The following is a 24,954-nucleotide window of genomic DNA, read 5'->3' on the forward strand; positions in this document are numbered from 1 at the left end:
TCTTTCATATTTTCTTCTTTCCAAAGTCACCCACCTTCTGGACAGGAAGAATAGGGACATTCAAAGCTTATTTTTTTTGCTATGTAATGCTGCAAGAACAACTCTTAATGCAGATAACAGAAGGGTCTGTCAGCTCTCTGAATAGCTGAAATGAGGCAAAATATGTTCTATTACCCAGAACAAGGGAAACCTGCAAATTCTTGCTATATTATATTGGATTGTGCGTGCTACACTTAATATATTGCACAGCTAGTAGAAACAATACGTAGGAGTAATTCAGCGGTGATTGCCAACAGTTTGTTAATGATTCAGTGTTCTTTTCCGTGATATTGCTTGAAGTTTTGTCTGTCTTGGGCTACATATTACATGTCTTTGTTTAACTAAATTTACAATTCAGTTGCAAATTGGCTTTCCTATACCAGGCAGGGGATAAGGAAGGTAGATGGACCCCCATCTCCTCTAAATCCTTTAACCTCCCTTGCAGCCCTACTGAGCTTTGAATGCCTTGTTGGAAGTTGGTATGTTAGGATTTGAGATCAGAACTAATAATCGCGTTTCTAGGCTTCCAACCCAACTGTGGGTGCAGGCAGTGCTTCTTCCACAATACAGACAAATTGAGCAAGTTTATTCAGTCAGACAAACTGTCTTTCCCACCACTTACTCCACCAACAACTTCCCACAAATTTTCTTCAAAAATTTGCATTACGCGAATGTAGTCAAAGATGATGCTCAGGTTCAGGCACTCCAGTAGTTAACTTATGCTGTTTGATGGAGAATCTGAGTGTTTTGAAATGCTACACTTAAAACAGGCTCTTTGAGTAGCCTCTGATTGCTTCTACATGCTAGCTGGTCTCTGATTAAAGAGAAAAAATACAGCAGTTATCATGTTTATTGATATAAGCCAGATTTTTTTTTTAATACGCAAGGCCTTGGGAATCATTTTTCCTGGAAATAGTGCAAAGGACATTGGGAATGCCTTGAAGTGCCAAGAGTTTTTGGATGGTTTTCAGAAACAATAGCTCTCGGTGGTTTGCTTTCCCCCTGCGTTGATTGAGCTCAGCTTTTTGGCCTGCAAAGCATTTTGATTTCAGAAATGTTATTGTTACCAGTGTGTTACGACACGGAGGCTGGGGAGAGAGGGGTTACGAACGCAGGAAAGCAGGTTGCCAAGGGCCAGCTGGAAGGACTGGAGCTGAGCAGAGTCTGAGCTACATTTCTAGTGAGGCAGTGGAGAGCTGAGGCTTTGAAACTGGTTGTGTGCTTGTGTGGTTTGTGTTCCAAAACCACTTCAACTTTTGCATAAAATGAAGGCCCAGCTTATCTCCATTCGCTGTTTTCTCTTCATGGGTTTCTTGTAAGGCAAACCCCCACCCAAACACCCTGAGGAGCAACCGTTTTGCTATTTGGCTGTTACTAACTGTTGAGGACTTCAATAACCTTACACCCCTGCAACCTTTCTTACACCATGCTTACAGGGTAGGGTGTTAGTCAAAGAGCTGTGTCTCCATCAGGGCTGGACTTCCTTGGCACAGGCTGACCTTGGGCAATTCTCACTGGCTTCAGCATAGTGGAAACAGAGATTGAGGAGATGCTGGCGCAAGAGGAAGGAACAACAGTGACAGGGGATGAGGACAAGGCTGAGGTACTTAATGCTTTCTTTGCCTCAGTCTTTAATAGTAAGGGAAGTTGTTCCCTCTGTGTACAAACCCAGGAGTTAGAGGAGCAGAATGAGGCTCCCATGATCCAAGAGGAGGCGGTTAGAGACTTGCTTGCCCAGCTAGACACCTACAAGTCTATGGACCCAGATGGGATCCACCCAAAGGTATTGAAGGAGCTGGCAGATGTGCTTTCCAAAACCCTTTCCATCATTTTCCAGTGGTCCTGGCTGACTGGGGAAGTTCCACTGGACTGGAGGCTGGCTGATGTTGTGCCCATCTACAAGAAGGGTTGCAGGGAGGATCCAGGGTACTACAGGCCTGTCAGTCTGACCTCAGTGCTGGGGAAAGTCATGGAACAAGTGATCTTTAATGCTATCATGAAGCACATGCAAGAGAACCGGGTGATCAGGCCCAGTCAACATGGGTTCATGAAAGGCAGATCTTGCCAAACTAACCTGATTGCCTTCTATGACAAAGTGACTCGACTACTGGATGGGGGAAAGGCTGTGGATGTAGTCTTCTTGGACTTCAGTAAAGCCTTTGACACAGTTTCTCACAGCATTCTGCTTCAGAAACTGTCAGCCTCTGGCCTGGACAGGCGCACACTCTCCTTGGTTGAAAACTGGTTGGATGGCCGGGCCCAGAGAGTGGTGGTCAATGGAGTTAACTCCAGCTGGAGGCCAGTCACAAGTGGGGTTCCCCAGGGCTCAGTGCTGGGTCCAGTCTTTATCAATGACCTGGATGAAGGCATTGAGTGCACCTTCAGCAAGTTTGCAGATGACATTAAGCTGGGAGGAAGTGTCGATCTGCTGGAGGGTAGGGAGGCTCTACAAAGGGATCTGAACAGGCTGGACCGCTGGGCTGAGGCCAATGGCATGAGGTTTAACAAGACCAAATGCTGGGTCCTGCACTTGGGGCACAACAACCCTATGCAGTGCTACAGACTGGGGAAGTCTGGCTAGACAGAGGAGAAGGACCTGGGGGTGTTGGTTGACAGCGACTGAACATGAGCCAGCAGTGTGCCCAGGTGGCCAAGAAGGCCAATGGCATCTTGGCTTGTATCAGAAACGGTGTGACCAGCAGGTCCAGGGAGGTTATTCTCCCTCTGTACTCGGCACTGGTGAGACCGCACCTCAAATCCTGTGTTCAGTTCTGGGCCCCTCACCACAAGAAGGATGTTGAAACTCTGGAGTGTGTCCAGAGAAGAGCAACAAAGCTGGTGAGGGGGCTTGACAAGTCTTATGAGGAGCGGCTGAGAGAGCTGGGGTTGTTTAGCCTGGAGAAGAGGAGGTTGAGGGGAGACCTTATTGCTCTCTACAACTACCTGAAAGGAGGTTGTGGAGAGGAGGGAGCTGGCCTCTTCTCCCGAGTGACAGGGGACAGGACAAGGGGGAATTGCCTCAAGCTCTGCCAAGTGAGGTTCAGGCTGGACATGAGGAAAAAATTTTTCACAGAAAGGGTCATTGAGGACTGGAACAGGCTGCCAGGGAGGAGGTTGAGGTTGAGACACCTTCTCTGGAGGTGTTTAAAGGATGGGTGGATGAGGTGCTGAGGGGCATGGTTTAGGGATTGATAGGAATGGTTAGACTTAATGATCCAGTGGGTCCTTTCCAATCTAGTGATTCCAGGATTCTATGAAAAGGGGGGTGCGACAGGATCAGGCTGGGGATTGCCTGAATTACGCAGAAGATCTGAATAGCTGAGAAAACTGCAAGAGATCTGTGCTGCTGCTGAGATGTCAGTAGCATGACAACTCAGTCATGCACTTGGAGAAGGTATGGAAAAGGATTCAGGCTGTTTTGCTGGAAAAATAATTCCATTCCTTAGAAAGAGGTGAAATGGAGCTTGTAAAATAACAGCAAAATCCTACTATGTTTCTCTAAGAAAGGTAGACTTTTTTCCATTAATTGAAAAGTTTAAACATAATGCTTCAGTTTTCATTGTCTTTTTTAAAAGCAAATAGCAAGATTTGGCGTTGATATTTTCAGTAAAAACTACAGGAATGGGCACGCTTACATATTTCATTTTTGTGCCTCTTTCTTTAATTTTCTCCTAGTAGTTGCTGGGTGGAAATAATCTTATGCAACTCCACCAGGAAAGCATTTGAGTAGCAGTGACTAAAGCTGTTGCCTTAGGGGAATGAAGCTGAAATAAATTTAAATTTATATAGCAATTCCTGTCCTGCGAATTAACTTTTGACTGTGAGCTATTACTGTCCCAGTCTACACGTACTGAATAAACTCACATTCCCCACAAGTCAGTTAAAGACTCCAAACCTTCAAAATAAAAAGCTCACCCTTATGAAGTGTTAGGTGTCAGAGAAAACATCACTAGAACATCCTTGAGGAAAACTGCTTCCACTAAGAAGCAGAATGGAATAATGTGACCGCTTATGTTTATATTTAAAAGTTGGTTTTTTGCTCTTGAATGGACCAATTTGATTGCACTACTGATGGATAGAGGATCACATCAAAATAGAAATGTAAAAAAAAAAACCCCAAAACTTAAACGCTTATCTGCTCTCATTACCTCATGTCTTAATAGAGCAAATGATATGATTAAATGACAGATTAGATATGTGAATAGAAATGGATCTACAACTATAGCTGGCAGGGAAATTGTTGTGTTAATGTCTTAAGGAGCTATAAGCTATGCTTTTGTCAAGACACACATGCTATCATGAATTTGTTAATTTTTAGTCCAATCAAAAATTATGCTCCAGGGAAAAAGATGAAATGCAACAATCATTCTTGACCAGTAGACCCTCTGCTATTCCTGTCTGCCATGAGGGAACAGGGGCACTGGAAGCTCTCAGTTGTTGCAGATCTGAGGTGTGATGCTCAGAGAGAGCAAGGGACCTCTGTCAGCAGCGTGTCTCTGGGACAAGCTAGGAATGAGTGATAAGCACGTCAACTGACTGGCAAAAATCTCTCTAGGAGTTGGAGAAGCAGCAGTCTGGAGTGATCTGTCTTCCCACCACTGAAGCACACAAGTATGGGCACTCTGGGGAGGGTTCATTAAAACTAAGGAGGCAAAAGATGGTACTTGTAGGCCTGAAACTGTTAAAAAGTTTATTGGACTTTAGTGATCAGACCCATCCCTCTCCATACTGAGAGAAAAGAAGTGGCTGTGCATGCATCTGGGTACGGGAATCGTGATGAGATCACTGCATTGCCCATGGAAGTAATAGTTTGGATATCCTGAAGAATGTATTTACATACCAAATTATTTCCAGTCCAACAGTAAATTCCTGACAGCTGGAAGAAAATGGTGTCCAAGAGGACAAGTTGGTCACCAGATGGCTGGTTCTGCACCAGTGCAGCAGCTGTCATCACAAACAGCACTAGAGTTAGCCACAAAGTCAGAAGAAGCCTTGATAAGCAGCCAGCCAGGAAGCAACCACAGGCGCAGATGTTGCTGCTGTAGCAGGCAGGGGAAGAAAATGAGAATTCAAAGCTTGGCATCTGGGCTGTTATAGTGCCAAGAATGCCAGTCAGTGGCTGTAAGGACTGGACATTTTGCTGGAGCATGGTAGAAGGAGCATAAACAACTACAAAACCCCAATTCCTTGGAAGAATAAGACGTGGGTTCAAGGCCCATCTGAGACTTATGTTTGCTTAGAGCATCTAAAGTGACTATCCAGGAAATAGCTTTTGGAATAGCCATAGAGCAGCTTTGTTAGGATAGTTCTTTGGTCTCTGATTTCTCAAAAAGCCTTGAGCTCAACTGGCCTCCAACAATTTTCGCCCCATGTCCTGTGGACTTTTGTTAGCACTCCCACAGGGAGGTTTACTACTTGAGGGATGTGGTGGAAATGCAAAAGGAGGAAGATGGTGGCACAGTTTAATCACAAACCCAAAAATGCGTGCAGAGCTTCCTCGGAACAAGGAGCAGCCTTGCAGTTCAGGTGAGAGAGCCACCCGATTCCCTCAGTTGTTGGGGAATGTTCATAAGTTGGGGAATGAATGGCAACAGCCCTGCTATCAGGCTCTTGGGCTTCTTCTTTTAATTTGTTGCATCATCTCTCTTAAACGCAGAGGTTTAGAGCTGTATTTATAGAGCACTCTGAAGTATATACACAGCTGTAAAATTGCTGAGAAGACTTTTCCTGCCCCAGAGAGATTAAAAGCTCATTCTCACAGATAGAGTATGTAGAGTAAGAGCGAAGGGTTGAATTGAGATGTTCCTTGTGGGGAATTGGCAAGAGATGGTTTCCTGGAGTCAAAGGAGCCTCCAGGAACAAAGAGCAGGTGGCAGGGAAGTGTGGCTGCACTCCTCTCCAGGGAGCCACTAAAGAAAGGTACGCATAGGAAATCAAGATTTGAGTGTAGCTGCACAAGTTATTCACAAATGCAGCACATGTGCTTGGATGGCTCTCCCAGAGCTATTCAGAGCGGAGATGATCATCTTCAGGATTCTGACATTATTGCCTGAGTCAGCTCCATGGGAGTACTCAGGCATGAACCAGCCCTTGTGAAACAACGTAGACAAGCTCTACAGGACTGAAAAGTCCAAAGATTGAGGAAAGTAACTGGGGAAGATGAGAGACGGAGATAAGGGCTGGAGAAAAGGTTAAGCCTAGATAATTGGAAATAAACACCTGATGCAATATAATGAATGTCAAACAATCCTGAATGTAAGGTATGGTTGGACTTGGTGATCTCAGAGGTCTTTCCCAACCTAGATTTTCTATGATTTCATTTTTTCTCCGAAATTGGACAAAAGCATCCTAATATCCAATATGCAGTCTCATAGTTTTCATTCAGTTTTCATTCTGTATAAACTACCGTGAACGGAGATGTTTATAACATGCCCTCACCGGGGAAATGTGGCGTTTGACTGATTTTAGATATGGTCTGAGTTTTTTGCAGTTAAGTAATTTTTGTAGTTTTGGCGGCTCTTGTAACTTGGCTGGTTAATGTCGAGGGACCAGCAGCAATTTGCATCTGCTCATAGAAGGACTCTTCATTTTTTTTAGATGATCATAGGATTGTTAGGGTTGGAAAACACCTTTAAGATCATCTGGTCCAGCTGTTAACCCAACCGCACTGTGTGTACTAAGCCATGTCCCAAAGTGCTACATCTACACGCTTTTTGAACACCTCCAGGGATAGAGATTCTACCGCTTCCCTGGGCAGCCTTTTCCAGTGCTTCACCTCTACTTTGGTAAAGAAATTTTTCCTAATATCCAGCCTAAACCTCCCCTGGCACAACTTGAGGCCATCTCCTCTCATCCTATCACTTGTTGCTCAGAAGAGACATGTTCAAGAAAACCCTTTGTATCTGTTAGGCTGCGATGTTTTGTTTACCGAACAGTGGAGCGAGGAATAAGAAAAGGAGAAAATGATTTTTCAGCACATTACAGAGAAAAAAATATTGACAAAATGGTTTTGAAGTAGAAACTGATTTATTTCACTAGATGTTAATAGTGTCTGAGATTGAACAGATAGAACTTCTGTCCGGCCAGTTCATGTGGATCTGGTTAAATTAAAAAAAAAAAAATCCACATATGGATTCCTTGTACTACGATCACATCACATGATGTGGTGACTTTGCAGTGAAAGAACAGACTATAAAGCAATATTGATTTCTTCAATGGAGTTAAAATGGCATAAGAGAAACATGTCTTCTAGGAAGAGGCAGCACCTTTTCTTAGATGAATTGTTTAAGTTGGAAAAACTGTCTAAAAAGTCAGATGACAGTGAAATACTCTGATTCCAAACAATGAAGGCAATAGAAGCACTCAATTAGCTGAGGACATCCACTAATGTGTTGAGGGGGGGAAAAGTGATTGCTGAAAACTTAGAGAAGTGCACAGGAACTCAAACATAAATGAGAACTCTTACAGTAGGTGTCAATAAAGTAATAAAAATCTGAAGAATAAATAGGAAATACATACAGAAATATTAATTTTATGTGCACAGTAAGATTTTTTTTTATTTTGTGCTTTAACTCTCAAACCAGAAATATTTAACTTTTCATTAAATATCTTTCCCTGTGCTTTATCAAAATCTAGTTATTGGTCTAAGAGTAGTGGTGACTGGGGAGAATGTATTTTCCAGAATAACACCACACAGATAAATGTTTAGACAGTCTGGTGTGGAGCTGGATGCTTGGACAAAAAACATGTATGGGTTAGCGAACGCTAGGCTCTGTCAAGAAGCAGCGCTGACCTCACACAGCCGAAGTTAGTGTGCTCTTGCTGTTGGCTCTGCGTGAACTGATGCTGTTTTCTTTACTGTCTGGCTATTACTGGTATGTTTAATCAGAAGCAGCACAGGGCACCTCTGTAAGAATGAAAAAGAATAGAAAGAAAGGTGATGGTAACACTGAGAAATAGAGGCTGATGGAGATGAGGCAGAGACAACAAATGGGATGTAAAATCTTTCATCTTGAGTTTGTAGGTTATTTACATCTGGAAGCCTATGCAAAATAATGCACTCTTGTCTTGAAGATCTCAAATAGCTGCAATTCCTGCTGATGGGACATGAATGCGTGGACAGATAAGAAGAGCAAAGATCTTCCACATCCTGAATTATGGCGTCCTTTAGGGAATGATGTGGAAACAGTGATGGATTTCAGCTGTGAAAACCTGCACTGCATGTGCTGTATTAATTCCTCAGAAAACACCATGTATATGGCTCCAAGGCAAGCACAGATTACAGAAGACCTGTAGTCTGTAACTCTTCCACAGTATGTCTTTGATTTCAGTACTACTGTGTCGATTAGAGCTCTCTAGCCTTGCCATGAGGGGCAATTCTTGCCAAGGGACTACTTGCAAGCCTTCTCTGCTGCAAAATAGACATATTCCCAAATGCCTCTGGTATATTGAGGATGGGATAACTCTTGAGCCATTTCTTCTGACGCTGGGAACAGTAACATAAATGATGGAAAGAATTTAGGAGAGCAAGGTAAATATTTATAAACTTGTGTTATAAATCAGTGGTCTTGTCATTTCTTTTACCCTCAACACTGTACTTCCATGCATGTGATAAATGACTTCATTGCTCAGCCTGGACTGTGGTGCAGTTGTCTACACAAGCTGTCTAAACAGAGGCAAGGAACCAGAGACCTTGGAAGCTTTGAGATTTTCATGTAAGTTAGGGAAAGAAAATTGCTTAGCTTTCCTTCCATATACATGCTTCCACAGAAAGAGGTCTTTGCTTCTTCTCACTTGCAATATGGTTTCCGGTCACAGTTTTGACAAGGAAGTTAGACTGCAGTTTCTAAAGATGACTTTGTTTTCAGGTTTGGAATCAGTGTGATATTAGCCCAGAGAAAGTCTGATCCATCCCCCTATCTCAACTGGGCAAAAGAAACAAGGATGTTCACTGTCTCAGCCAGGGAATTGTAGAAGTTTGTTGTGAAATAGAAAAATTCCCATGATAGAAAGAAAGCAGTGATCATCTCATGGCGAAGCATGTCAAGTTTAAACCAAGGCTTCTGCCACAGACTTCAAACAGTAGGTTTTAACTGCGATTTAAATTCTTTGAGGTAATAGTAATTCTAAATCAATGTTTTGGCTGCAGATTTGAATGCAATGTTGCTGTAGAGACTGAGCCAAATGTTGCCCTTAGAATTAGGTCAGTATATGTAAGTGTACAAAAGAAGGAATTATAGCTGATTTGGTATTCCTGGGTTGGATCTTAATTTAAAAAACTTAGTTGGATTTCCTCCTCCTTCTTGTTGCAATGAATTTCAATATTCCTCTGTCTTCTCATCACAATAAAGTTGCAGTAACCTCTTTTGGGACTTTTTTCCTGACACCTTTCCCTCCAAAAATCTCATGAAATGGTATAAATTGTTCCTTATGAGCCCATGGAAAGAGATTTCTATAGGATATTTGCAAGCACTTAGGTGACTGAGACATCCATGGCTCCTAATGGAATTTCCTTTGTACCTATTGCAAGTATATCCAAATGATCTGTCTATGGTTTGAGCAGCATCTCTGAGTGCACAGCAGGTAACTTGACCCAAACAGAGTTCTGTTTATTACTTAAATTCAGCCAGGATGAATTATACTTTAGGTAAATCACACCTCCCAAACTTTGTCACAAGTATTCTCACCCTCTCCATCCACAACAATTTTCTGCAATATCGCAAAATCCCCCTTAAGTTCTTCCATGATGGCCAGACTTATTTTTCATGGGGTTATCAAAAGTGACTTTCTGCATGAGGATTCAGCTTTGACAGCCGGTCTGTAGCCTGGTTTGTCAGGGAAACTGCTCATGTAGTTGGGCCATCCGTCTCCCTCTAAAGACTACTGAACTGCTTGACTGCTTCTGACCAGTTCTGGTGGGACACAAGCAAGAACTGTTAGCCAATTTTTCCTTTGTGAATTGGAAATACAGGAAATTATCTCAAGGGATGGATGCAGTCTGCAGGGAGCAGGAAGGAAGGCTGTGTGCACCCTGTGAGCTATGTCTGACAGGATGGCAGATACAGCTTTCCTAGCATAGCTGCTGCTTAGACTTGACCCTTTCAGCTTAATAGAAGGCTTTCTCTTGAAGTTCTTTGCTTGGGCATCGCTTGGTACTACGGAAACTGAGAAACCTCTCTTTAACCAGGCTGTCCTGCTTTACTGTCATTAATATAGGCATTCTATAAGCAAGAGTAACTTCCAATATTGTTAATTGCTAATCTTTATAAATAGACATAGTCCCTTGAACAAGTCCAATCTTAGTTCAGCAGGTAAGAAATGCAGTGCATGTGTGAAATTAACTTCAGCAGTGGAACATAACATGAATTGATGTAAATATGAAGAGAATCAAAAGAACTATGAGGCCCATTGCTATTGCTGCACTTGCTTTACGCCTCAGATTATAAGGCTCCACGCTCTGTTTCTATGACAAAGGCAAGCGAAGATTTTGTTTTGGAGGTCTTTTTACTGAAAGACAGGAAATTAGAACTTTGAGATTCTGATAACACCAGTCCAGATTTCTAGGACTGAGAACAGCAGCTCCTATGGGGCACAATGCTGCGTAGTGTGTTGTAGTCAGGTCCTGTTGAAGTCTTGCCCATGCTTTACAAAGTCAAGAGCATTCCTAGTTCCAAGTCTGTTTGCTAGGAGGTCTGCACTTCTTACCTGTTTGTGAGGATAAACATTAATGTGGCACTTGATACATTCTTGTCCCATGTTAGCCCAGGAGTTTCCACTCATCCATTTTCTCTTGCATTTGGGGCACTTATATTCACCAAAGCAGCGTTTCTTGCCTTGGTATGGAGTCAGACCTTCTCCTTTTGGACGAGCCTGCAAAACAAGGGGAAGTAGCAATAAATAACCCAAAAGAAGAGGTGTGAGGGAGTAGCAGAAAAGTATAGTTTTTTTTCTCATCTGGAAACTTTGGGCAGGAGATACTGGAGGCAGATGTGGATGCAATACCCCCTTAATGAAGAGGTCATATGCTGAAGCTAGAGTTCAACAGTTTGTAAAGTTAATTCTGTGAGAAGTACTCAAAAGATCACAAAGACTTGTGACACTGAACAGAGTATTTAGAAATACAGAAGTGTGCTTTTTGCAATGAATAGTTTTGGTATCCATTTCATTATGATAAGATCATCTCAGTTGAGTATATATTGCTGGCATTACATTTAGTATCCTGAGAAAAAGCTTGCTGGTGACAGACTCTCTTTCTTCACTAGATCCCTGCATATTCCGTAGCAGAACCTGCCATTAGGAGAACTCTTTAAAACATTAGCTTTGCACAGCCTTTAAACAAGGAAACACTGGCAATCCATTAGTATGTGGATATATGGTACTATTACATATGAGAGTGCAAACGGATGTTGAGTATGAAAGGAAGAAATGTTTTTGAGTGGAAATCATCAATCTAATGAACTTTAGATTTTTTTTTCGCTCTTGGTAAACAATGTGTCACTGATTTCTACCTTTTGATGGAAATAGGAAGGGATTCCCAAATATTGGGAATGTTGTGATGTCTAATTGTTAAATGTTCCCTAAAGAAAGCCTTTTTCTCTGGGGAAGCTAGTAGAGCAGGCAATGACTTTATGTAAATACTGTTTTTATTTTGATAAACTCACTCACTAAGCTGTTGTACTTAACAAAAGTATAGTACAGCACATAATATGCGAAGAAGTTAAGGTGAAAATAAGAGTATTGCGTATAGTTTTTCTGAAGACAGCTATAAAGATGAAGCTATTTTCTCAGAGCCTCAAGCAGGTGTCGAAATACTGCCCGTGTATTTGCTGTATTTTGTTTATTGTTGCCTGGAGGGAGATATTTTGCTTGTGTAGTGGCAAAATGGTATGATCACCTACCAAAGGATTATTTGTCATTTATTTATATGTTATGTCTCTAAGGCTTTTTTTTTTTTAAGATCTCCAGATGAAGTTTACAAAAATTAAATGACCCATTGCTGGGAAACACTTTGTTATTGTTTCGTGAGCTTGTCCTATTTCTCAGTATGTAGGTCCAAATTGTTTTCTATGTGAAAACATGAGTTGAAAAAGCCAGGTGGTTGGCAGACCAGAGCCTGGCAGGAGCTCTGGGACATGAGCTCCCATGGCTGATGCAGAGAGATGGTTTATGCTGTGTTGCCACCAGGGTTACATGTGGGATCAAGTAGGAAAGGAACACTGAGTACACTCCACCCTGCACATCTGGCAGGTGGAAGAGGAGCCGGAGGAACTCAAATCTACTCTTGTTTATTGACTCTACAGGGAAAAAAAAATCTCTTTTTTCATGCTTTTTCCTCAGCATAGCAATGCCCTTAAAAGCACCAGGTGCAGTAGCAACCTCAGTTACAAATATGAAGCAAATTATAGATGCTTTCCTAGAATGGTTTGGATTGGAAGGGACCTTAAAGATCATCTAAATCCAACCCCACTGCCATGGGCAGGTACACCTCCCACTAGATCGGGCTTCCTAACCTGTTCCAGTGCCTCATCACATGAGGAATTTCCTCCTCATGTCTAGTCTAAATCTTCCCCTCTCCAATGTAAAGCCATTCCCCCTTGTCCTATCACTACAAGGCTTTGTAAAAAGTTTCTCCCTGGCTTTCTTATATGCTTTGTTCAGGTACAGGACGGTGTCCTTCGAGCCTTTTCTCCTCCAGACTGAACAACCCCAACTCTCTTAGCCTGTCCTAATAGCAGAGATGCTTCAGCCCTCTGATCATCCTTGTAGCCCTCCTCTGGACCTGTTCCAACAGCTCCATATCCTTCTTATGTTGAGGATTCCAGAACTGGACAGGTGGGGTCTCACAAGAGCAGAATAGAGGGGCAGAAAACCTGTTGGCCGTGCTTCTTTTGATGCAGCCCAGGATACAGTTGGCCCTCTGGGCCACAAAGAGTGCATTGCTCGTTTCAAGCTTCTCAACAATCAGCACCCCCAAGTCCTTCTCTGCAGGGCTGCTCTCAATCATATCATTCCCCATCCTGTATTGAAACTGGATTGTCCTGACCCAGGTGTATGACCTTGCACTTGGCCTTGTTGAACTTCATGAGGTTTTCACAGCCACCTCTCCAGCTTGTCCAGGTCTCTCTGGATAACATCCTGTCCTTCCAGTGTGACAACTGCACCACTCAGCTTGGTGTCATCTGCAAACCTGATGCTCAATGTGACAAACCACTATAAATACTCTTTCTCATAGCAAAGAAGGAGCTGACACTAGGACACACATTTATAAAATACTGCATAGAAGATAAAAATGTTCATTTGTATAGTGAGAAACATTTGGACTTCCACAACTAAATAAGTGCTGGCAGGCACCCAAAGTGTAGTCCTCTGATCCATGGTGTCTTGTGATAAGGATGGGAGATGGTAATTGACTGTATAGCAGGAAAAAGTCAATTTATGGAGACATCCTTATTCTGGACAATTAATTTGGCTCTGCCTCTGAGGAATTTCTGTCACAACTCGAGTCAGTGTAAGGAAGAGCCATCTGGTCTCTTAATTTAGAAATTCTCATGGAACTGAATAGGAGTCCTGTGTGCTGAGAGCTCCCATGACTGAGAGACATTTCCCCTCCTCCTGAGGTGTCAGATTTCTTTATTTGTACCTTCAGTTTGGGCTGTATTACTGAACAGAAGACAAGTTATTTCTGCTTCTCAGTTTCAGTGATGCTCTACTTAAACTCCTTGTGCAGTCAGACCTAGAAATGCAGCTTCATTGCTTCTACTAAGAAGTAATCCTTTCAGAAAACATACAGGTCATAGAATGTGTTATTTCCAAAAGCAATAGCACTGACTTTGGAGACAGAGCATGTCTGAGAAGTCTTGTAAATGTTTACAAACAGTATTTCAACATAACACTCCCACTGCAATATGTTATACCAACCATAAAGAGCATTTAAATACGAGCCTCCCACGGCAGTCTGTTATGCCAGCCACAATGCACAGACAAGGGGAAATTTTGGGAGATGCCCCCTTAGATTACCCGAGACCTGTAGGTTTCTCCAGGCCAGGTAGCTGACTTCAGAGATGCCAGTGCCCTGAAATCCTCTGCCCTCACAAAAGCATGGGAGAGGACAGAGGACGCCAGTCATTAACTTGTTTGTGTGCCCAGCTGGCATCAGAAATGGAGGCTTTCCAAATGAGAAGCTACCTTGAAAATTTGCCTTCTCAGTTTTCTCAGAAAATCGGAAGCGGAACCAGGAAAAGAATGTAGCAGCCCTGACTCCGGCAGTAATTTCCTGTTAGTGCTAGACTAAACTTCTGATTTATTTTTAATTTAGGTTTTTGGCTGTCACAGCTCCCTCCTCAATTAGTGACTTTAATTAGTTTGATGACGATGCTACAACATTGTCTGTAGGTGTTTTGATATTCTGCTTTATGCATGTTTATACTTTGCCCTAACAGATATTATTTTCCTGTCCATATCTTCAGTTTCCCAAACAGTGCCCCAGAGGGAATTTGGATTCTCAAACAAACAAGTTCATTTTCTCTACTGAGAAAGATCACTAGGAAGCAGCAGATCACTGACAGCAGCAAAGGCAAATATCCAACTCCCTCCACCCTTCAGGTCCAAGTAAAACACAAATCTGACAGCATTTGGTGGTAGGTAAATCCTCAGTGAGATACAGGAATGGCCCGAGAGGTCTGAGGCTGCATGGCTTTAGGGGTTTCTTTTTTGGTGTGTTTTTTGTTTGGAGCTTCAGCAGCAGCAGAGTTGAATTGCATAAATATTTCCAAGAAACAGCCTGCTCCTTGGCGCAGCTGCTGCCAGCCCTGCCTGGCAGGGTGCTCCAGCGCCCGGTTGCTCTGTGACAGAGGTGTCTCAGTGCTCATTCAGCTGGAGAACTCTTTTCTTCAAAGGGCTGGGTTTTTTTTTTAACTAAGTGCCAAAAAAAGAGCAAGCAGGCACATTTTGTCTTTTGGGATTAACCTAAAGACTCTTATTTTACAAAATGTGGGATTTACCTTGTCTAAACCGTTAAACTTGTATTCTCTCCTCACCCTAGCTAAATTTGAATGGTGTTTAACAGCAAACCTTGGTTGGTGTTTAGGTCCTGCAGTTCCCTCACTGGGCACTATCTTTTCTTACTCTTTCAGCAGAGAGGGATTTATGTTCCAACTTAACCTGGCAAAGTTACACACCCATTCATAGTTGCAAACCATTTTGTTGTTACACGTTAATGTATATTGTCCTGTTGCCTTCAGGCTCTGATAGTCTTTGGTCTAGTTTCTACCTTTAGCTGCAAAAGCATGGTGGAACCCCTCTGTCTTGTCATATTTGAAATAATATTCAAACTAGGTTACAAACTATAATGTGGATGAGGTTTTTACACCTTCAGCTCTTTCTTTCTCTGGGAGTTTACAATTTTACACTTTAAATGCTGATTTGACAGTCTTGCTCTGTAAAACCAAACCTCCCAGCATCTCTCCTGCTACGTTATGGTTTGGCTCTCTAACAGCTATACAGATGTTCATTCACACATTTCAAAGGTTATTTAATGCTTCTGGGACAGGTAGGTCTAGGGGGATGATCAAAACCAGACTTTTCAGGAAGGACCAGGAACTAGGCATTACTTGAAGTATGTCTCAATGTCCAGATTTAGGCCTACAAAACAGGTTCTTGGTGCTGCTTTGACTTTGGAAATCTGCAGAAAATTCATAGAAGGAAGAGCCTTCCTTCTCTTAGGTGACCCTGGGCTGAGACTTGTGGTGGCCCAGAGCCCTTTAATCCTTGTGGCGCTCAGGCATGAACCAAAGCCAGCCTTGGACTGGTGAGATTAGCGCTGAGGCTGAAGGGGACTCGCTCTGGCCTTGAACTGAGGAATCAGCCCAGCTTCTGCACAAGCCCTCGCTGGGCTCTCTGTCTGCTAGCAGGTAGCCAAGCGAAAGGCCCTTGCTCTCTGATTCATAAGGCAGCAATACACTACTTCTGTCTTCTAAAAGAGAACTAAGACACGTGAAATCATTGCAGGTTTACCTAGCCAGTGCATGTGTCTGCTTTAGCTAAAGCCAACACACGTACAAAGCCAGTATTTTTTTGTGTGGCACAGCAATGCAAATGACATCAATATTCCATCCTCTACTGACACCCAGCTGCCTCTATTTTTTCATCTTCCTCCTTTCTACAGCCAAAACCACAAACTGGCCATCATAAGATTTTAGAAGTGTTTAAATTGAGCTTTTCTGCTGGTAAATGGCCAGCCAAGCTCTCACAACCTATTGGATTGTGCATCTCATGGAGGAATTTGCCAAATCACTTGGCAGCAATGGACGTAATAAAGGACTCTTTGCTTTCCCCAGACAATTCCCTCAAAGTATCAGTTTGCAGAGTCAGCAAAACCAAAACAATCCCTTCCCCCGCCATGTCCTACTTAAAACTAGATTCGTTGTAAACAACAACAGGCAGAGAGTTCCCTTCAAGTGAAATGCAGAGAAACAAATTATTTAATTCCCTTCACCTCATCTTCCCCTAAATTTGTATTACACAGTTGAAAGATATAAAACAGTGGGAAGATGAAGTCAGCATGACACTGGTTGGTAGGTCCACTTCCTAGAAGAACTCTGGAACAATCTGCTTATAAGGATGCCTCATTAAATGAGGCAGAAAAGCAATAATAGCAAACATCAACTTGATGCACTGACTGGCTCCTAAGTGGTTTGAGGGAGTGGGAGACCCAGAGTTGAATTCTAAAATGCAAACCCTGTGACCCTTTCAATTGTAAGTCAACACAACTAGGATACGGCATTAAGAAACCCTAAAACACTTATTTTGTGCTACTCTAAATACATAGTTTTGAGAAAGATGGATATACCTATCATGAAGCATATCCAAGAAGAAAAGGAAAAAGAAAGTACTAGGAGTGATTTGGCATGCTGGGTACTCTGGCACTTGAGTTCTGACTCTGCAGCAAGTTGTAGAGTGTTGGGAAATTTGCTGAAATCCTCTGACCTTTCTCATCTGTGTAGGCTGGGTAGAGAATGAGGGAGCACTTGTATGCCTGTGGGAGTCTTCAGCAAATGTCATGCCTAAATGGCATATAAAAGAGAATACTTAGATTGGTTAACTTTTTTTTCTCTGTTCTTTCTGACTTTTGTATTCCTTTAAGTATAGGGTGTCCAAAGAAGTTGTGGATGCTCCATCCTTTTAGGGCTGGATGAGGCCTTGAGCAAACTGTTCCAATGGGAGGTATCCCTGCCCATGGGAAGGGAGATACCCTCCCCATGGCAGGGAGATTGGAACTGGATGATCTTTAAGGTCTTTTCAGACCCAACCCATTTTATGATTCTATGAAATCTGAGTATCAACAGAAGGCATAGATACAGAAGCTTATCCGTTGAGGAAATGAATTCTAACATAGCTGGTCTCTTTTTCTTCGCTGTGCCTAGTCCGTGTTGCTGGTGTATGGTATTACTGATGTGTGACACTGGAGACTGCTGAGATGTTTAAATGAACTGTTGCTACATCTTTAGTTAGTGCATGCAATATAGGAAGGGCACCTAGGGGATACAGAAACCAAATTAATGCTTCGTTTCAGCTTTCTTGTTTCAGGTATAATTTGTGTGTTCATGATAAGATGAGTGCTCTTGATATGGGTTAGTTAAAAGAATAAGGGGTAATGGTCAGAAAGCATACTTGGTTACAGCATCGCTATTAAAATACAACCTTCTACTTGATTTACCAAACAACAGATAATATGGATTTTCTAGATGGATATTCCAAACTAAGGATTTCTGGCAAGCAAATTGTATCTCAGCAATACAATTGTACACACATTTTTCCTTTATTTCATCTTCATACATGTACCTCTACTGAGCATAAATAGTCCTCTACTTTCTTGGTCCTGCGTCCAGTGCCTTTCTAGTAGGATGGGGTTCGGAATGGAACATAGTTCTCCAGGAGCAGAGCATTATGCACAACATGCAAGATTGTGTAGCGCACTATCCGAAATAAAAGTAGGCTTTTTATTTTGCTCGAATAATTACCCTACATTTGCTGTTACAAAAATTTTAATTCCCTAAGTCTTACTTTTTGGGAAACATTTAAAAGTATATTGATTAAGCCGTCTCAATGAACTTCTATAGGCAAATCTTGAAATGGCAGAAGATGACAACTTCATCTTTGTCATTTCAATATACGAGCTCTTGTTACTTTGAAAAATCACTGTTGTCAACATATTGTACATTAACAGTGATGTTGATCTCATTTCCACAATGGTAAAACGAAAGTAAGATTTGCCAGTATTTGTAACTAATAACACACACATGGTTTCTGATGATGATTAAAGCAATAGGCATGGTTGTCATGGACGTGCTGATCAAAGTCTAGAAATCCGAGAAGCTGGCTTGGCAAACATTCTAACATTTGAATAAAAGTCTGGTTTTGCAGATTTTTCAGAATCCTAGTCATGTTTTTTTGGAACAAAGGCTTTTCTTCTGCTACAAAATGCCTAGCTGACCTGATCGTTGGAACCGTGTTTGAGCCGAAGATAGATATAATACAGGTTTCTGTGATAAGTCAATTTATAGCACAATATTTGCAGAATTGCCAAATATTAATTACTGTCTGAGTCAATTGCTGAACACTGAATGCTCTGAGAAGTTGGTAGTGTGGATTTCCTTCTTTGTGAATCCCAGCTGTCGCTCCATAGCTTGTATAGAGACAAAAGCCACATAAAAGCTCAGTACCATAGTCTGAGAAAATAAGTGTTGTTTAAATCAGAGTATGCTGGTTTTATAGGCCTCTGTCTTAAAAAAACTTTGGAGGTACTGACAAGCAACCAGTGTAATAGAAATATTTGGGAAGAAGGACAATGTAATGGGACTTGTGTTGAGCTTCCAACACCTAGGTTAAGTAAGTAGCCCTAACAGATTCCCTGTCTGACCTTGGTCAGGTCACACTGTACCTCAGCTCTTTATTTCAGGTCACGTTGCTCTTCCCTGCCGTTTCGTGTGGTTCTCGTGGCTTTGGGCTACTTATGGTGATGTAACTTATGTAGCATAAAGGAACCTTGAAGCTAATCTGGGCCATCTTAGCGCTGTTGTAACAGACCAAGCAAATAACGTTCTCAAAACTTCTAATCAATCTTGTTCATGGAAGAAAATTTGAGTACATAGTGTAATGCAAAGCAGCATGTTCTCTTGGGTGAGGTTTGTTAGTGAAGTCTTAATAGAAGGTGAAACTCTCCTTGTATTCACAGTTCTAATGAACGTCAGATTTCTTTTTTTTGCTGAACGCTCATGTGAATTTTCTGGGTTTCAGAATTCCAAACAGTATCCTTACATATTCAGCTATATCATGTTATATATAGGGCAACAGGCAATGATCAAGTGTTTAAGATGCTTGGCAGACTTTCAGAACCACAGAGCTCAATTAACCCCATCCAAATCCTCTGTTAGGGAAAGCTGCAAATAATTTTCTTGGTTAACTGTACCTCAAGGGCTGATTTTACTTGCTCATGGCCTCAAGTTCCACCGGGGGAGGTTCACATCAGATATTGGGAATAATTTCTTCACTGAAAGGGTTATTGGGCACTGGCACAGGCTGCCCAGGGAAGTTGTTGGGTCACCATCCCTGGAGGTATTTTGAAAATGGGTAGATGAGGTGCTCAGGGATCTTCTTTAGTAGTGGACAGGTACGGTTGCACTTGATTCCACAGTTTTTTCCCAACCAAACAATTCTATGATTCCATGATTCTTTGCTTGTTGAATGACTGAAAGAGCTCCCGAACTGACTACATATACTTGTGACCAATCACAGCTTGAATGTTTGTTCCCTTGGGACTTTGTAAACAATAGAATTACTTGAGCATATAAATAGCTGCCTAATGAATCTTATTTTAAAAGTACTGCATAACTTAGCCTAACCCAGAAGTGAAAATTTCAGGAACAGGGAAAGAATAGGTCTCTGCTCCTTATGCATGCGAAGATAACTGTCAAAATGTGAACAAAATGTTAACGCTTATAATGAAGGAAATGTACTGACAAGAATTATTTTAGGGAATTCTGCAGCAAAAACTGTTTCCAATGTGTTATTTATTGTGATATGAAGTAAAAAGGAGGATGGGGCTGGAAAGTGGATATAGTTAGTGCCTAAATGAACCTGGGTCTTAGCTGTACAATTTAAGTATTGTATGTCATATAGAAAATGAGGATTTGCATATCAAAATTGGCATGTGGAAGAGTTAAATTTACACTCGCCTGCTGGGATGCAGTGAGGCACTTCTTTACAGCGTTACAAGATCATATTCTTCCAAACAGCTTGAGAAAAAAGGAAGCAGTTGAAATCTTTCTTTCCCCTTCTCTGATACAAAATTGGCCATGCTGAATTAATTATGAAGAAACTAGGAATGTATTCATTTTAATGGCTTCCTGATGTGTGGACTCTTTTGTCCCTCTTAATCTGTTGCTTGAAAACATACAATGGCAATACCCTCCTCCTCTCTTCCTTCCCTTCTCTGGTAGCACACTATATTAAATATGTTGGCATTTTCTTCAGTCGTTGGAATTGGAGTTTTGGAGCAGTGAGGGTCACACTCTTGCTATAATCAGGCATTACCTCTTCCAAGCTGAGGTCAAGACTCATATTTTTGGACCTGTTTAATTGGTCCACCTCAGATGGCTTCATGTGGGTTTCGGGTTTCTCCTAGGTCTAATGTGGCACAGCTGGGGCACCGCTCTAGTATGAACTGACAGGTCTGAAGATGACGATCTGTCTTTTAAAAAGTCACGGGACCCTTCCAGAGGCAAAACAGATAGAAAGGCAGCCAGATGTCACTGGAGGTCATTTTATTCCAAATACTCTAAGTGAGCGGCAGGTGCCATTGAAGCCCTGTTCAAATTGTGGGATGTTGCCTTCTGCTTCATTGCTGTTCTGAGATGTGCTTACAGAAAAGTCTCCACCTGAAAAGATGATCTGGACTGAATTATGAAGTTGATATGCAGCAGCAGATTCCCAATAGGTCCTGTGATGGTACTTCTTTCCTTATTGAGTGCCCAGGCAAAGAAACTGCATGTTAGGACACTGTCCGGACTAGACTGGATCTGCCACTATTTGGTCAAAGCAAATTTTCAAAAGAGGAATTGGATCAGGGAATTTTCCCATTTCTGCAGTGATCGTAGAGATTGTGTTGCTTTCTGTTTTATGCTTCAGCTGAGAATCTGAGACATTTTCTGCATCCAACTACACACATAATAGTAGTAGTTGTCTCTACTATTTGTTAGTGAAAGCTGCATAGGAACTCTAATTCCAGACACGGCAACTTGCAAAACATTAGCCCTTAGGGGGCCATGAACAGCTGTAACTTAATCTAATACTGGATGTTGCTTGATATAACTTTGTGAATTTATGGAGGGGAGTAGAGAAAGGGCCTGTATTGAATATAAAGAGGACTGTAGATGCTCACGGGAGACAGCCACCTCTGCTGCTCTGGATGCTTTGTAAAATCCTGCTGTATGACTGTCCGCATCTTTTGGTGGTTTTATCCTTTTTTATATCTGGCCCTGTTGTGGCTTTCCTCCATGACATATATTTGCTGGGCTTCAGTTGCTGAAGTATTTTGGGAGCGACTTTAATACCACCGAGATTTTAGGGAGAAACCTCAATTTGTGAATCTGTTACTTTTGGTTGTTCTTTAGAAGTCGTCTGTTTATCCCCAGGGTTGTCAGGAGAGACAACCGCTTTATGTGAAGGTACATTTTCCTTTGAAGCAGACTAGTTTGCAGGACTCAAATGATGTTAATGAGGCAATTAAAATAAATAATTATTTTATTTCAATTAGAAGCTTTAACATCATTTGTATATCTAAAAGTAACATTAATTTCTCTGCCCAGTTTCCAAATGAAACTGATTCATCTCAAAGCATAGACCACAGCAAGGTTGATGTGATACAAGAGATATTAAAATATCCTTAATTAAGAAGGTATGTTTCTTAAAAAATTCTAAGTTCCATTGCACTTGCCTGAACACTCTGTCTTGGGCTTTGACAATGACCAAAGGACAATGGCTCTGCTCTCTGCAGCGTGGGTGAGGGAGGATGCAGAGGGAAGGTATTGCACTGGGAGGCTGAGAATACACGGGGTGGGGCGGATCAGGAGGCAAAGCAAAGAGTATTTTAATTCAATGCAATTGCACAGTGCAATGTAAAATGCGACTTTAGCAGTGTTACCACTCAGGAAACTGCTTGTTTTGCTCTGACTTGACTTTATGCTGCTTGTTGCACCCTCTGGGCTGACACACTCTTCTCTTGTTCCCTTCGTATGTGTCTGAATCATAATAATGATGGGCTTCATTTTAATTGAAGCAGAAATGCTTTTGCCCTTGTAAAGGTTTTATCTCTTCAAAACAACTCTTGGAAAGCAAAGGAAACGTTGTTAAGACAATAAGGATGAGTTTCAAGAGAAAGGATGTTTCTAGAAGAACTCTGCCTTCTTCCTTCCTTCTGAGGGGACAGGATCTCTTTCAAGTAACCACTAAATCCTTAAGGACTCAAGCCCTGGTTCATGGCATGTCCTGCACAATGCGTAAGAAGAGGTATAACTACAGTAAGAAAAATGTAATAGGTGAGTGCAATTCATGAGGAGAAGAATGTGCTATTGTGGTTAAAGCACTGGACTGGGTCTCCACAAGCTTGGGCTTAGTTTCTGGCTTGCCTATAGCCTGCATCTGGGGGTTTGTGGGCAAGTAACTTGATCTCTCTGTGCTTCAGTTGTTCATCTGGAGTACAGGCACGTTTTGGCAGAGTAATTAATGTTTGTAACTACAGAGGTTAACAGTATGCATGAATCTTGAATTAGATGAGTCTCAGAAAAAGGTCTGGAACAAGGACTGCTCTTGGTCTGTCTCAAGTGAACTTGACCTCTCCTCTTGAGCTAGTTTTTTTTAAAAGCTATGCTTAACAGATGTTTTCTCTTTCATAGATTTTTGTTTTCCCTACAACCTGGTTGGTTAAAGTAGTAAAAAATACAATTTTCCATTAACTGCTTGTGACATCCCCACTGATTCATCACTAAAAAAATTAGACAAAGCCCATGTGGCAGAAGGTAAGGCAAGTACACATACAGTTGTTACGAGTAGTTTTTTGCTAGGAAGTTCTGCATGCAAGAGGTACAGCTTGGGCCCTTTTTAGAAATTTTCCCACTGTAAAAAAACCAACTCAAGTACTGCCTGCACCCCCTCTAACCTTCCTACCGCAAAGCAGCATAGTGATGGAGGCTCTCAGGTCACCAGCACACAGAGCAGGCTGTGGCCTGTCCTCTTCCAAGATGAAATACCACAGTGAGAATGTCATTGCTTCTAGATGCAATGGGCACTTTGCTTGAACTATTAAGAAACAGGAAGGAAATAAAGACCAGATGAGCAACCACCCTCCCTTTCTCCACCTCAGCCTCTGTCCCTCCACCTTTTTCCCCTCACACGTGGTCGCCAAGATGACATGCAAAAACACCAATTGAGTCAAGCAGCCTGCTTTAAATTACAACATTCCTTCTGAGTCTGGAAAAAGGCATGCTCTGCATAGGCCAAAAATGAAACATGACTTCAGCTGCTGATATCTAAAGTGCATAAATGTTTGAGTTTAATAATGTGAAAGGGACTTTTTTCTTGTCTCAGTATTCTTTCCTCTAGAAATAATTCTGCCAGATCGCATGAGCATGATACATAGAAGTAAGTCTTAGAAACCTGTCCTTTCTCCCTGCTATAGCTATGTGTAAGTCTGTCCACTTGAAATCCCAGCTACCTTATTTAGTTTGTGTGCCTGGCATCACCTGAGAGATCCTCATTCACTTGCGTTGGACGTCTGTGCAGGTGCCTGGGAAGGAACCCCTCGCTAGATTTTTCTTCTACTGTAGGTTCAATCTCTCTATTAAGAAGTTAAAAACCTGTTTTTTCATAACTGACGTGCATCAGAAAAGCCTCACTGTTTTAAGCATAACCACTGTTTTGCAGTGAAAACACAGAGGCATGTACCTCTGTACTTTAGGTAACCCAATGATGCCCATACTTCAGTATGAAGTTTGTGACAATACAGTATGAATCTGCACCTCTGCCTTCCTCCATTCTTCCCTCCCTTCCCAGTCCATCCTGTTCTTGCAGTTATAGTTGCGTTTTCCACTATGCTTCTTCACTGGTTTTTTCTGCTATGTGCCAAGCTAGCTTGGATCGTCTGAAGAATCATTTGTGTCATGCAACCAAAACAGCATCAGCAGCTGCCAAACTTTGTTAACCATTCTGTGACGTTCATGGCTGATGTTTGTAGCATTACAAACTCTAAGAATCTTACTCAAACTCTTACAAAAAGAAACTGAGGCAAACTGGTTCCCTCTGTAATATCTTTCTTGATCATATGCAAAAGCGTGCAGTGCCTTGAAGGTGAGAAAAGATGGACTGCAGTCAGTGCATAGAGAGTGAGAATGGTCATAGGTATCTGAAGGGTGAGAGCAGAACCTAGTCAGTGTGCTGAAGAGGACTGCTCGCGTCAGAGTTCTGGCTAGACTGAAAGGAGAGAAGTTGCATCTAGGAGATGACTAATGCATGGGAAAGATATAGAATAAAATTTTATAGCCTTTTTAGTGCTTCATATTCTGCCAAAAAGTCAGTTAACTGACTCTATCTCTCCACTGCTAATTATTGTGGTGTTCTAATCTGTCACAAAACAAGTTGGGAGAAGGACTGTTACCCAAAACTTTTTGGAAAACATGAAGGTCATAGGTTGAATCAGGCCACGGATGTTCTTGGTCCGTAACTGTGGCTTTTGAGAGAAATAGTCTCTTATGTGTTGAAATAGGAAACTGATGTCTGACTCATCAGGCTGCCTGGCTGTACTGTAAGAAATTAAGTCTCTTTGGCACCTATGTTTTAGGCTTCTTCTGTACAGCTGTGTAGCAG

At 41.9% G+C, this 24,954-nt stretch overlaps 1 protein-coding gene across 2 annotated transcripts in view; it reads right to left on the reverse strand.

Moving 5' to 3' along the window:
* The window catches only part of ZCCHC24 (zinc finger CCHC-type containing 24), a 114,191-nt gene that overhangs the window by 7,701 nt on the left and 81,536 nt on the right, over positions 1-24,954 (reverse strand). Inside the window, exons 3-4 of one of the 2 annotated variants that reach the window (XM_054071022.1) lie at positions 10,744-10,908; positions 7,205-7,945 (exon numbers count right to left, since the gene is read on the reverse strand). In XM_054071022.1, the coding sequence (XP_053926997.1) occupies positions 7,847-7,945; positions 10,744-10,908 (264 nt within the window). In that variant the 3' untranslated portion in view covers positions 7,205-7,846. Of the gene's footprint in view, positions 1-7,204; positions 7,946-10,743; positions 10,909-24,954 lie in introns of those variants that run through there. The other variant, XM_009565192.2, reaches the window with a different exon arrangement.

The sequence above is a fragment of the Cuculus canorus genome, chromosome 7 (genome assembly GCF_017976375.1).
Source record: "Cuculus canorus isolate bCucCan1 chromosome 7, bCucCan1.pri, whole genome shotgun sequence".
Lineage (NCBI taxonomy): Eukaryota > Metazoa > Chordata > Aves > Cuculiformes > Cuculidae > Cuculus > Cuculus canorus.